This window comes from Columba livia, chromosome Z (assembly GCF_036013475.1).
Source record: "Columba livia isolate bColLiv1 breed racing homer chromosome Z, bColLiv1.pat.W.v2, whole genome shotgun sequence".
Classification (NCBI taxonomy): domain Eukaryota; kingdom Metazoa; phylum Chordata; class Aves; order Columbiformes; family Columbidae; genus Columba; species Columba livia.
In genome coordinates, this window is record NC_088642.1 from 1324345 (window position 1) to 1339215 (window position 14871).

Here is a 14871-nt window from a genome sequence, read left to right on the forward strand (position 1 = left end):
GGCGCATTATCGCCAAACAAAGTGCTTATTATTAGTCATTTCTAATTATCCTTGAGCAGCACGGCCCATGAAACCTTCACTTAGGCTGCTGCACTTTTAACCTATATAGTGAAAATAAAAGATGTATGTCCCGCAAGTTCTAGATCTTGCTGTATTCATAATGTTGCCTTGTATCCAAGTTGGCTGATAAAAGTGAGAGAAAATAAAACAGTATCAGATCAAAGAGCATTCTAGAAAAAACACAATAAAGGGAGGGAAAGTGAAAGATGAACAGGACAATGAAATCAAAAGGAAAAGAGAGGATAATGTGGATTTTACCGGTAATTTTTCCATTGGCTTCCAGGGGCGGTTGCCAACTGACGATGACGGCGCGGGGCTTCCCTTCCCGCGTGATCACCGTCAGGTCCTTGGGAGCCGACGTGGGGGCTGAAAACAGTAAAAAGAATTGAAAAGAGAAGTTATTCACCTTCTTTTGAATTCCTTACACACTGCAGACACCACAGAAAATCCTTCGATTTTCTATTTCCGCTGCGGTAAAGACAGAAAGTTGGATTTCTGAGCCTGCAGCGTCCGCTTTACTACCTCTTGCACGGTGTCTCTGGTATTTCAAATTGCAAGGGGGATGAGAATGGAATAATGGGCAATTATAACAAAAATACTGAAGAGAGAGGAGTAATAAATCTGTGCTGAGCTCATTGGTCATTTACTTGGTTTTGATAGAGGCCGTCGATGACTTGGAGCATATAAAGAGTATAATGGTGTCTGAGCATCTCGGCATCCGTGTTCCGCCCATGTGGCCACCAAAAGGTATTATTGTCAGTACTTTTCATTATTATTATTTATTATTATTATTATTATTACTTAATTATTATTATTATTATTATTATTATTATTATTATTATTATTACTATTATTATTTTCTCAAGGGGGTTGTGTTGCATTTCAAGCTACTCAGCTCGGGACACCAGCTCAGCAGTCGAAAACCAGTTTACCTTGGGCCGCATTGCTATTTCAGGAAACTGCAAAAGATAAAGGAATCACACTTGATTTTAAACATCATTTTCCCCTTCTCATTCCTTTTGCTTAAGCCTATTCTGCAATATTCTCCAGCTTCACAACAACTGGATTTCTCCCAAAGCGCATCCATCCGTCTGGATGCAAACAGCATCCTCATCTTCAATACTGGGCTCCATTTGTTGGTGTTGACCCTTTTGATGTGTTTTCCTGAACTAATAACCCTTTCACTTCCTAGATCTTCTCTCTTTTATGAGGCTAAAATCATAAATTTGTAAGTCTTTTTCCAGGTCCCTTCCAATCCCTGACATTCTGGGATTCTGTGATTCATTCACACCCCGCGTAGCTCGAAGACTCATATGTGCGTTCTTGAATATCATGACGGGAAATCCAACACGTTGAACGGGTACAGAGCAGGCAATAAAGATCAGCAGCGCAGGATGCCCTTAATTAACAGAGCCATTCCACCGGGCTCAGATAATTGCATTGCGATCGCAAGGGAAAATCTAAGGACGCATATATCCCTCCTTATTTTCCCTTTGTTAATTAACTGGCGCGTACTGGGGTTTTCATTAAAAACGAAAAAATAGAAAACAACCAACAAATCAATATTGCCCAGCAGACTTCATTTGGTATCTGGTGATTTGTACCGGCACTTAGAGGGTTTTCAGGGCCAGTTCACCCTCAGGAAAATAAATATAGCGTGTAGTACATTGGTACATGTTGCTGCCTACAAGAGATGATGAAGCAACATATTCGAAGCGAAAGCACAGACATTCTTATCTATGGGCAAGGGAGTATAGCAAGATATATAGGCGGTCATAAAGAATGGGAAATGGAGTAGTTCTGCAGCGTGGTTTGGTGGAGTTATTTAAAAGCAAATCTACTCGGGATTTTCAAAAGGGGATTCAATAACTTATCGTAAAAGAAGTGTAAATTGATTGGAAGACTCTACCCTTGTTTAAAGGGATCGGGATACGTGCAGTCATTAATGCCCTATTTCCCTACTGTGTTAACCGATGGCACATAAAAGTAATAATTACATTTTGGAGGGGATGTTCTTATTGATAGAGATCACTACATCTCTAAGCTGAAAGGACGTCTCGCTTGCCTATTTTGTTTTAATTGTCCTTTTTCTGTCTTTAATTTTGCAGAGGCGATTTCAGTCGCTGTGACTCTGTAGGTCTTGGTTGGACCAGCACCCAGCAAACCGCTAAAATGTGTCCACGTAATATTGTCAACAGACCTGGTGTTTTATTTTTGAATATATCCCTTTAGTTCGTGATTAAAGCATTAGGTAGAAGTCACTTAGTTATTTTGACTAAGTGGATAAGATGGCAAGTCATGAACTTGAGAGAAAACCACGCAGAACTTCATAAGTCAACGTTTTAGGTGAGTTTTGAAGTGGTAGACTCATTATTTAATAAGAGAATAGTTGATCTTGGGTTTCTTCGAAAAGCAAAAACTATTTTAAATCATTAGCATTAAAAGCCCCAGATATTCAATATATTATGGGGCAAAGAGCTACACGCATGTGCCACCATCTCCCGACTTCTTGCAATGACACTGTAGAATGATGTGACATGACAACGACATGACAAAAAGTGAAGAAACACAGATGATTTGACACATACGCTATGGTTTTACATCATTAAGGCTTCTGGTGATTAATAAAGCCGAGAAAAGCCCTCCTGTACCTGCTTCGTAGGTGGTGGCGTGGGCCGTCATGCTCCAGGTGCTCGAGCGCCGGCCCTTGGTGACCATGACGGAGAACTCGTACATGGTGTTGGGCTTCAGCCCCATCACCGTGTGGCTCAGAGCCGTCGTGTCCGCCGACTGCAAAGAGAAAAAACCACCTTTCGAGTCACGATGGATTCCTCTTGCAAGCCAAACAGCTTTATTGCGATTCATGGGAGGATTTTTAGGACCATAAATACGATACTCGACCTGCTGCCTATAATTCCGGTGGTTAAATAAGTTATTGTGAGGCTTTCTCTTTCTCTTTTCCCAAGACAAAGCTGTGTGTTTTTTTTCTGATGGAAATTGGAAGCCAACCCTATGTCCTTCACATGGGGAAAATAAATAGGGACTTTTCCATCACTTCAACACTCATTTCCAGCCTATTTGATGGGTTCCTTACAAAAGATAAAGGTTTTATTATCTCCTGATTGTTAGTGGGGCTCAGAAAGCGTTTTTACCACTAGAATGATCCTAATTAAGACTTCCCAGTTCCTGGGATTAACACATTATTTATGACAGAGATTGAAATACGAGCCAAGATGCCTTTTCGCATCAACAAAATACATTTTTGCTTTGCCTAATATAATATGTTTCTATACTAGATTACATGTGAAACATATTATTGATGTGCCTCGCCGTGATACGTTATGAACGGCTCAAGATATCGATGTTGACATGAATATTAAATTGTTCGTTTATTTTTTTAGCCAATTGGAAGAATTGGAGCCCAACTGCACTGGTATCAAAGGAGACGAGTGAGAAGAAAATTATCGGACAAATTGAATATTATAAATATGGTGTAAAATCCTCAACTTATCTCTACAAGGGGTTGAGAATCTCCCTCTATAAGGCATCACTTAGAACCTACGTGTTCATAAACTCTTTGCCAAAGATGGCAAAATCTACCCGCTTGAGTTTCTACAAATTATTCTTGGACTAAAAGCTGGATTGAAATATGTGGAATAAGAATCTTCCTCCCCCGGAAACAAGAAATTACATTGTTTATGGCATAAAATACTCCGCGGCTACGTAAATCTGATTACTATCACTACGGAAGGGCTCAGATGTTCCGCACGATCAGGCAAAACACCCATGGAATAAAACAATAGAATTCAAATTTATTCCTGGACAAAAATGGCTTTGGTAGAACATAAAAACACCGGGTTCTTTTATTCCAAAAAGAAAGTTATTTGTCTCCAGCTGAGTGTTCTTCTTCGACCCTTTCGCTCAATACTAAATATTAGCATTTCAAGAGTTGCAAACGCCCTTGAAGTTCAAATCACATTGAGATGAAGGGGGTGCGAGTGCAGCAAGTACCTTGGGTAAAGCTACACCAGGCCTGTTTGGGACAGTTGGCAAAGTTGGCACGGCAAAGTTCAATTTATAAACTTCTAGCTTCATTGGGAAAAGCTAAACCCTACTTTAGATTAGATTTGAGATATATTTTTGAAACAATGGGAGAATTGAATGGGAAAATCTCCGAATAATCGGGAATTCAATGCCAACGGCCAGGCGAGTGCTATGGGAAATGTGCTACACTCCTTGTTTTTTTGGGCACGGAAATCCACCTCTAAACAGAACTTGGATCAAGCATTCGAAACATTACAAGGCATCATTCTGGCATCCTTAATTACCTAAAAGCTCGTTAAAACTGCACGAGCATACAAAATTGAGGTCTAACATTGCAGATCAGGTCAGCATCCGAGGCTGCCAGAAGTTCAGCCGTAGATGTAAAAGCAAGGTGCGGGGATTTATACATTGTAAAGATGTGTTGTTATTTAAAATCTTCAAAGCCTGCAGCAAAAAGCCAGACCTAAGTCTCCTCTCAGCTGACGTGAACCAAAATCAGGAATAACGTAACCTAAATAGACTCATTTGGAGATGTTTTTTGGGGCAGGAGCTGAAAAATCCCAATCAGAAGAGATTGAAGGCAAGAGCTTCTCCACCAAAAATGTCATCATGGGGAATGTGGGTGTCATATCCACTCCAACTGAGAAGCTTCCTCCTAAATTAACCTTCATTTTTTGCCGTTTGGGCATATGTAATATGGGTGGAATTGCTATGTGGTGTGGGTGGGTTTGCAATTCGTATTGTTTTTTACTCACACTATTGTGCTACCAGATCTGTGACTTATTTTGTATCTGATTGGTAAAGATTAAAGAGCAAAAGTTTCAACAACTAGCACATGGAATTAAAATATGGTATTTTCATTCAAGTGGGTTTCTAGGAAGCAGCAGTGAAGCAAGTCTCCTTTTGATTAAATTGAGAATTTTCATTGAGGGGAGTCAACTCAATGAAATGAGTCAACTCAACAAAATGAGTCAACCCAATGAAATTAGTGAACCCAACGAAATGAGTCAACGCAATGAAATGAGTCAACGCAACGAAATGAGTCAACCCAACTAAATGAGTCAACCCAACGAAATGAGTCAACCCAACGAAATGAGTCAACCCAATGAAATGAGTCAACCCAATGAAATGAGTCAACCCAACAAAATGAGTCAGCCCAACAAAATGAGTCAACTCAACAAAATGAGTCAACCCAACAAAAATTAGTCAACTCATTAAATGAGTCTACCCAACGAAATGAGTCAACCCAACGAAATGAGTCAACTCAACTCAGAGTCTTTGCAAATAAAAGATGAACAGATGCAATACCTCAAAAATTAAATGTGTTAAAATCTCACCTTGTACTTCGCACTCGTCGAATAGCTGGTTCTCCATCGGACCGTGTAGAAACGAACCTCCGTCGTCTTTTGGTTCTTTGGGACAGAGTTGTCTGCCCAGATGACCCTCACGGCGTCGTGAGTAAGTGCAACAGCCTGGACACCTACTGGTGGGAGCATGGGGGTGGAGATATCTGGGACTGAGGTAGGGAAATCATCAAGCAAAGGATAAAAATCAACCTCTAATGGATCAATGGGGTCTGGGTGCACGCGGCACCACATGAGCATTCCAAATTAAATGAATAGGTAAGTTAAACAGAAAAAAAACCAAAACAAAACACAAACAGCCACCAAGGGGCACATGTCACGATGGGTTAAATGCATGGCATTAATGAGGAGGAGGAACAGGAGGAGAACAGAAAGAAAGGCATTAATGCAAAACGAGAACGCATCACTAACACCTCAGTTACATCAACTACGACAAAACTACTCGGCGCTATTTTTCACGAGTTGTTTCATTAGTTGTGTTTTCTTCACACGAGATGAAGTCGATGCACAGACTCTCCTTAAAATGACTTACATTGCTTTAAAAAAACTACATCACTTAAACAACACATTATTGGAAACACCGGCAAAGTGGAGGGAGTGTCACCTTCTAACCTGATTTATAGACATGACACAATCTCACCTGTGTAGGACTTTATGTTTTTCAGGCTTTTTGGTCATTTCAGGCTCTTGAAAGGAACATATTCTGCATCTCCTTAAACATTTGTCAGACAAAACAGAACAGAATTTCCCTGCTGAAGTGAAGATCTTGCAACTGGTGGTTTAATACTCCCAGTGTGATATCCAGACATGGGTGCATGGACCATTTCTCCTTGGTTCAAATACCTCTATCCTCCTTGGAGCGCCCACTCAACGTCTGGCCCACCTTATAAAACTACTCATGGACTCGTTACTTACCAGTTTCTCTAAATACAATTTCAAAACGCAGTGCACCAAAAGCACACCAAAAGGTTAGTATTTTTCCAATTATTTTTCTTCTTTCCCCCTAAAACAATGTGCTAATAAATTAATCAAGGCATAACTGGTTTCCTCACTGACAGTTGCTACAGTTTACAGCAACTCCTGACGCTCCTTGATCGTTCTTGTTTTACTGTTTTCTAATTCATTATTCAGAACTTTGGGAGGTCACCGTCTTCAGAAGGAAAGAAACAGAGATGAGGATGTTTAAAATGTATGATAAGCCATTAGGTTCCACCTCCTTTTGTTGCTTCTTTCATCCAAAGCCGCTTTATAAATTGGAGTGTGGAAGGGAATGAAGGAACCCAGTTGTTGTAGTGATCCAAAACTTCCCAAATCTTCCTTTTTCTTCCCAATCCTGGTGAATTGAGCTTCTGCAAGTTGAAAATCTCTTTTCCTGAAGAATTGGCTCTAAGCTTTGGAATGTGAGCAATACCTGTTTGGTGGTTGTTTCTTTTCTTACAAATTGACGATGGAAGTGAATAAGACTTGAGCTGATATTTTAACCAACCCTGAATTCCTTTCTCCTTCCCCTCCCACACTGAAAACCCAAGTCCTGCTGTAGAGGAGATTACAGAAAGAGCCTGGGTTTAGCAAAATGAATGGTCAGACTCCATCAATCAAGATAAATCAGCTTCTGAAACACGTCCCACTGACCTGAGGAAGAGGGAAATGTCTCTAATCCACCGGCGGCTGAAAATAGGGCCCAAAATAATTCCTCTATTTCCCACTCAAATTTCATTTGCTTTTATCTACGTGTGGACATCTGTCATTTGGAAATCACAGCCTCTTGCTAGAAAAATGGTTTCTTGCCCTCTTTGGAGTTGTATAACCGCACGTTATACAACTTCAGTTTGGACACTGTAGCTGCATGAAGACACCAAACCCATAGTTTCTGGGGTTGTTTGGCGCCCAGCTTGGGGAACACAGGTCCTGTGCTTTACTGGTTTGCCAAAAGGGTTTATTTGAGATGTTTTTCCACGAAGCGGCTCCTTTCCAAGGCTGCGTCACACGGGTCGGACGCTCCACATATGGACATTTCTCAGCAAGGACAGAGAAGCACCGAGTTGAATTGCTCATAGACGGTCACCAACCAAACACAACCCAAGCCTGAATGACCTTTTTAACACTTGAATACCTTCTTGTTTAGGAGAGATTGTACAGAAACATAAAATCAAACCTCACAGGCGAGCTGGCCAACTTTGAAATAGGATTGACACGGAACAAATAAACTTACAAATCAAAGTATATCCACACAAGACACACTCAGCAAGAATGACCTCAGGAGACTCCAGATGAGAAGAAAGATCAATCATTTTGAGCCAGAAGTTCCCTGCCACTTGTATCTAATATATCTACACCTAACGCAGCTCGTTACAGTTGCCCTTGGTAGTGCAATTAATATTTTATTCCAAGATTTCTTATGGGAATACTTCACAAAAGCACACGGAGAAAAGCTGTTCTTTCCCTTGCAGAGCCACAGAAGTGCCATTTGGTGGATTCGTTCCTGGCGCTCCACCCAAGCCAGCGCCAGCGATGGGTTTGCTCTCAGCGACGCCGCTCGGAACACCATGGGTGAAACACGAGGGAAAAACCATCACCAAATGATGGTGGCACTCCAGAGGAAAATCATAATTATATATATATATATGTATATTTTTCTTAGTTTTGCTCTTTTAACAGTCCCAGTTGCACATGAGTGATTGTAGAAAAACCAGTCTGGACAGTGCTATGCAAATAATTCTGATTTTATAGCTTTCTTAGCATCCCAGCGATGCAAAATATAGAAGCGTCCCGCTCCATTATTGCTGGGTAATCCCTTCTGTGAGCCTTATCCTGCCGGGAAAAGCTGAGCAGAATACTCCTTCACCTTTCACAACCCCTCTGCGTGCTTCTGTAAATGCGCATGATGACAGTGTGTTACTCGCTAATTCGTTTTAATTTGAACGGCTTGAAAAACGGAGGCAACGCCAATAATTTCATCTGGGCTTAATTCGGCAAAGCTATTCGCCACTATTTGGCCCCCATCTTTAAATATTTAAAGTGTTTGGGAGTCATGCTTCTCCCAAGGCAACCCGCGCCAAAGAGCAAGCACTTGTGAGCATCCTGTTAAATTCATCCAGCCAATATCTGGAAAGGGTAAATAATTCATTCCACCTGTTTAGTTAGAATAAAGTGGAGAAATGAAGCTGATTTATTCTAGCAGGGAGCTGGAGGTTGCAGAGTGCTTGTGTTGCCTTGACCAACGAAGTTTTGCTCAACGCAAAGGCTGATGGGAGCAGATAATGACCCAGCATTGGCGACTCACCTGTCATGGACCTGGTGGTGGCACTTTCGTAGAGTGGGACCCCTTCGCCTGCGTTGTTAAAGGCCTTCAGGGAGATCACATAATGCGAACTCGGCTCTGCAGGAGGAAACAAAGAAGGCAAAACAAAGCACATGCTGTTAAAGTCAGATCTGGGATGCAGAATGGACGAGCGCTTTCCTGATAAAGAATAAAAAGGAGAATGAAGTCCTTTCCTTTCCTTTCCTTTCCTTTCCTTTCCTTTCCTTTCCTTTCCTTTCCTTTCCTTTCCTTTCCTTTCCTTTCCTTTCCTTCCCTTCCCTTCCCTTCCCTTCCCTTCCCTTCCCTTCCCTTCCCTTCCCTTCCCTTCCCTTCCCTTCCCTTCCCTTCCCTTCCCTTCCCTTCCCTTCCCTTCCCTTCCCTTCCCTTCCCTCTCAGTCTCCTGGTGTTATCTTAGAACCCTGGAATCATTTTGCTTGGAAAAGACCCTCAAGACTGAGTCCAACTGTTCACCCACTCGATGCCCCTGAGAACCTCATCTCTGTGCCTGTTCAACCCCTCCAGAGATAGTGACTCCAGCACTGCCCTGGGCAGCCTGTTCCAATGCCCCACAGCCCTTTGGGGAAGAAATTGTTCCCCAGATCCAACCTCAACCTCCCCTGGCACAACTTGAGGCTGTTTCTTTGTGTCCCTGTGTCCCCTCAGCTCCTGTTCTCCAGCTGGACCCCCCAGGTCCCTCAGCCGCTCCCATCACACTTGTGCTCCAGCCTCTTCCCCAGCTCCGTTCCCTTCTCTCCACTCGCTCCAGCTCCTCAATATCCTTCTTCATCCATAGTGAGCTCAAGTTCTCCACCGCTGGACCCACCGTTGTGCTCCTCTTGCCCCATTGCTGAGCTCTGAGGAGGCATCTGACCCCACGCAGACCATCCCGAGGACACGACACTGCCCTGGGGACCACGTGGGAGGAGATGGTTGAGGGTCACCATGATGTGTTGCGTTGAGATCCTGAAATTCCCAGCAGGGAATTGCAGATGTCCAACTCAGAAGGGTTTGGGTTGAAGGGACCTTCAAAACACATCCAGTGCCACCCCTGCCATGAGCAGGGACATCTTCACCAGCTCAGGTTGCTCAGAGCCCCGTCCAGCCTGGCCTGGGATGTCTCCAGGGATGCTGAGCACAAAAACCTCCCTCCCTATTTTCTGGATATCAGAGTTACCTCAGTAATAGCCATTTTACCGCCTTTTAGCTCATGGGACCCACCTCCTCAAAGTTCCTTACTGAAAAATTACAGATGTTTCTATGTCTGGAGACATTTATTAACCTGACATTGCCAAAGACCTGCTGCAAAATCATGTATTTCATCTATGTTAACACCAAATCAGCTCGGCACAATTAATACTGTAACAGTGAATTTGAAATGAGTACATAATGTTTAAGTGCTTAGCGTATATTGTTACTAATACCCTTTCCACCCATGTATTTTGTACGTAATTTTAGGGCCAGAAGAAACAGTGACATTTGTTTAACATTCAGGTGCTTCTGTCACAAAAGAGCTCAACTTCAAAAATTGCCAAATGACTGCCTGGTGCATTAATAACTCCCTGCGCTAAGTATTATACAGTTATTAATTCACCATAATATCATTAGTCATAAGGAATTGTTTTGTATTCAGAGAGACGCGGTATATATTTTCATATGATTTCCACTCTGTATTAGCATACTGCTTTTAATTTCTAATTTAGCTAAGTGTTGTCACTCTCCGGATTCCACGTGAACATTTATTTATTGAGACACCAAGTCGTTACTTCGCCGAGAGTAGTTTCTGTAGAAAAGAAGGATATTTATAGGCACCATCTAGACCTGCTCCATTTCTTCTTTCTCCCGATGTCCCAGCTGTTGTGGCTGTTTAGGAGTCTTGCATAACATCTGGCAGGGATGCGAAGGGTTAATACAGACCGTTCCCTTTGGAAATGCAGGCAAATATACCATAAAATGAAGATGGAGGGCTTTGAGATGTAGCAGGTATTTGCTACTTCCAGCAGGGAACTCGGTGACTATATTGAAGAGGACATTTAGAGATTGTAGAACGATTAAATCCATGTTAAGTATTTAAGAAATAGAAGGTGAATCAGCCTCAAAAGGTTGGTAAATATCCCCACATATGGCCAAAGCACAGATGTCTGGACTTCATTTAGCTTAAATTTTAAATAACGAGACATTAAAAATGTCACCCTGAACATTGATTTTTAATGTAAAAGATCACTCGAGAAACCTGATTCTAGAAATTACCATCAAAACCCCCAAAACCCCATAGAACTGTCACCTCTAATCAAAATACATCACAAATTCCCAACAATGAAGAAGCAAAATGAGTGATTTACTATTCGGTTGATCACGAAAAAGCGACGCGTGGAAATTGATAAATTAGGTGGGGAAATGCGATAAGTTCAAGGCAAATTTAAAAGTGGAGACTATATGGCACATACTTCATTAAAAGTGCCCATAGAGCACAATATATAGTCCGTCAAATGTTATAAATTGAACAGATTGATAGATGATTTATGTGAATAACGAGGCTGGGGAAGGTTACATTTGCAAAAACGAGCTATGACCAGGATGCGATCTGGAGCTTTCTGTTAAAAACAGGGAAAATTCAGGTGGTTAATTAGAGCTGCTGCTAAATGGAGCAAGAAATAATTGCTGGAGTCGCCTCTTCGATAAGAAGGAAAAGGGGAATTTGCCACGGAATTGTGTTTGAACACAGTGTTGAAGTTTGGCTTAGTCCAACCCAATGAAACAGTGAAAACGTATTAATATGATCACGTGGCAGTCGTTTTTTGGACCGCATTGTGTATTAATAACATATTAATAGTCATTTTGGGTCAAATGCTACTGACTGGAGTGCAAATGAAGAAACTTTGTAGTGTAAACCCACTAATAAGTGGAGCAGCAAATAAAACAGAAGGGTCGTTAGTGCTCCGGGAAAAATGAACGCAAAGAAATAAAGAAATGGGAGAAATATATATATCTATATATATATATATATAGATATATATATACACCCCAGTGTCAGTGTTTATCAGTGTCAGATTTTACCTATGAATACACTATCATAACTTTTGCCTTTTTCTTTCATTTTTCCCCCATTACTAAGCTATTTTTAATTGTAGGCTACAGGAATCTCCCTTTGGGATGGCAGAGACAGCAGTAAGGCGTCCATCCTTCCTTTCCACAATGGACACCAAGATATCTTGTTGAAGAAGATGATCTCTGACAATATCCCGCAGCAAAAGGACAGGGTGGAGATTGCATCGAGAGAAATTAATAGTGATTAAGGAATAATCAATATGAGGGTTGTCAAGCAAAGGGCTCAGAAGGTTCTCAGAAAGCCACGGATGGTGCTGGTGTCACCCAGAGCCACCTGCAAAGCTCCAACAAGGACTTGGACCATATGGCTTGAGGCTTCTCTTCCGACCTACGTTATTCTGTGATAATTAACACCTGCTCACGCAAATTGAAGGGAGCAGAAAGGAGTGGAAACACAGATGCTGGGTTTTGTTGTAAGTCACTCCGGCTGAAAATGCCCTTTTGAAGGTCTTTAAGAGAACGACGTGTACACCCCGCGTGCCCCGCCATTGAAACCGATGCTGAAAGACCCTCTGAAGGGCAAAAAACCCGTCGTTTGCAATTAGCTCAACAAGCAACTGGAGAACAACCTCATTTACTCCCATCTGGGTTTGCAGACACATCACACCTGGTAATCGATAGCACCAGGACCAGCTCCTAGACCTGCTAACATCAGCTTATTAGAAGGAAAACCCAATCTATCAATAGGACAAATGTCAAGCTGAAGTATAAACTCTGCAGGCAAGGGGCATGGAATTGCGAGGAATCGAGAGAGAAAAGCGCTTCCCACAATCACAGCTGCTTCTCAGGAAAACTGGAACCGCCCCATATGCATTAAAGCCCAAAATGAGCTTCATAATGAAGTTTTCAACCGGAAGTGCCACAACGAAGCCCAAAGACTGAGGTGATTTGGCCTCCTCTGTGCAGAAATCACCATCATCCCCAAAATAACTATAAATATTCCACTAGAATACACTTCCACGGTGAAATTCTCCAAATAAGCATCTCCTATGTTACCAGTTAGAGAAAAGTACTGTTATTTTATTTCTTCTCGGCACTTTGTACATCAGCAACTGCTGCATTTTAGGGGTGGGTGAGGAGATAAGTTCTGTGATGTTCTTGTGTCGAACGAGAAGCCCCTATCAGAAAGGCTAAAAATGGGAAATAAAGAGCTCATGATCGCTTTCAATCAAACACATCAGAATTAGCATATATTTACATCTGGTGAACAACCTGTAATAACAGAGAAGAGCTTTGTTCGATGAAGTTAAACTTATCAAGTGCTGTAAAAGTCAAAAACACATCTTCCAAAGTTACAGAGGACAGGCCTAATATCTTCGTGGTGAACGTGAAGCACAAAATGTAAGTTTTGGAAATCTGGCATGTTTTTTTTCATGCTAAAAGGTTTCATCCAGTGTTTAAACAAAGCTGGGTAAATAATGTGGGTTTTAAGCATCAGGAGTACTGGTATTTCCTCCTTCTGTTTAGGATCCTGGAGAGTCTGCTTCACAGAGATGTGAACGACGAGGGACAGAGTGGGGTCCGACACATCTACATTTCAAACAAATACAACCTAACCTGGACTTTTGAATCCCATCTTGCCGTTGAATCTGTCATGGTTGTTGAGGGCACGTCGCAGCTCTTTGGATGATCAACGCGGACTCTGGTCGTCTTCTGAATGCTTGGTTAGGTGGCAATACCTGAGGCTTTGCCTTGATCTACTGCGCTGCGAAGCTCCAGCAACGGCCTTCAACAGTTGGACCTTCTTGTCTTGTGTCCTTGGCAAGACACGTCCCAGAGAACCATCTGAGAAGTCAACAGAGACCTACCCCAGAGCTATGGTGTCTTTGGGTGGGTGCACCATGCAGCGTAGGGAGGAGATAGAACCATTTGGTTGGAAGAGACCCTCAAGATCATGGAGTCCAACCATGGTATCAAACCATGTCCTTGAGAACCTCAAGGTTCAACCCCTCCAGAGATGGTGGTTCCACCACTGCCCTGGGCAGCCTGTTCCAACGCCCGACAACCCTTTTCGTGAAGAAATGTTTGCCTAATATCCAATCTAAACCTCCTTGGTGCAACTTGAGGCCATTCAAGACATGACCCTGCAGTGAACCGGTGAAGGTCATGGCACCAATGTCTTACTGCAGCTGCTTGACAAAAGATGTGTCTCACTGTTCGGGGGGTGCCTTTATATTTATAGGTACTCAAGCTGATTGTGGAAATATTTAACTTCGAAAACACAAGGGAAAGTGTTTAACAGACCAAAGAGAATTTATAATGAGAACCCGTTAAGTGCTTTTAGTTTAATGCAGTCCAGGAGATGAACAGCAAATCCATATTTAGTTGTTTTTAAGATGTCATCTCATCATATATCATGTCCCCATGCTGATTTCTCTTGCGAGCTGTGTCCTGCGTGCATTATATTATAACAAAGCGTGCAGGGCTTGTTTTTCCTAAGCAAGGGCTGTAACTTGAGCCTGCTTAGAACCAGGTCTGGTCTCCTGCGGAGATGTGAACCTTTACAACTCCCGCCGTGCGTCGCAAGCTCAGTGCACGTCGTGTCGGCCGGGAGGCGAAACGACCGCCGAAAGAATCCCCGTGCGCATCGCAGACATTTGTTATTGATGTTCCGAACGCAGCCGAACTCCGGAAAAAGGCAACGAGCGCAGCAGAAAATGAAGTGTAAGACATATGGACAGATGAATAAAAAATGAAGAGATGTGACTCGAGATGCCTCCTGATATGGGGGGAAAGGTCATTAATGCACCGGGAGGGTTAAGATGTGTGTGGGCGAGGTTTTTACAGGCACAAAAAATAACAATGAAAGCTGCACCATGAGCAGAGGTCGCGTTTTCCTTTGCAAAAAGGAAGCCTTTCATCCAAGCAAATGCACATCCATAAACCCAGGTCACTTGGCTGTTCTGATCTTCCCGGCACCCGCGACTGAGATATCAGGAAGACTCGTATCCATCCTTGTCCCTGAAAAATAAGCCTTGATAAAAAGCTTCATTTCTT

At 42.4% G+C, this 14871-nt stretch overlaps 1 protein-coding gene across 4 annotated transcripts in view; it reads right to left on the reverse strand.

Annotated features, from left to right (window-relative positions):
* LOC135577386 (netrin receptor DCC-like) overlaps positions 1 to 14871 on the reverse strand; it is a 284177-nt gene that overhangs the window by 37234 nt on the left and 232072 nt on the right. Inside the window, exons 16-19 of one of the 4 annotated variants that reach the window (XM_065046801.1) lie at positions 8752 to 8847; positions 5442 to 5584; positions 2712 to 2850; positions 319 to 426 (exon numbers count right to left, since the gene is read on the reverse strand). In XM_065046801.1, coding sequence (XP_064902873.1) covers positions 319 to 426; positions 2712 to 2850; positions 5442 to 5584; positions 8752 to 8847 — 486 coding nt within the window. Of the gene's footprint in view, positions 1 to 318; positions 427 to 2711; positions 2851 to 5441; positions 5681 to 8751; positions 8848 to 14871 lie in introns of all 4 variants that reach the window. The other 3 variants (XM_065046800.1, XM_065046799.1, XM_065046798.1) reach the window with 3 other exon arrangements.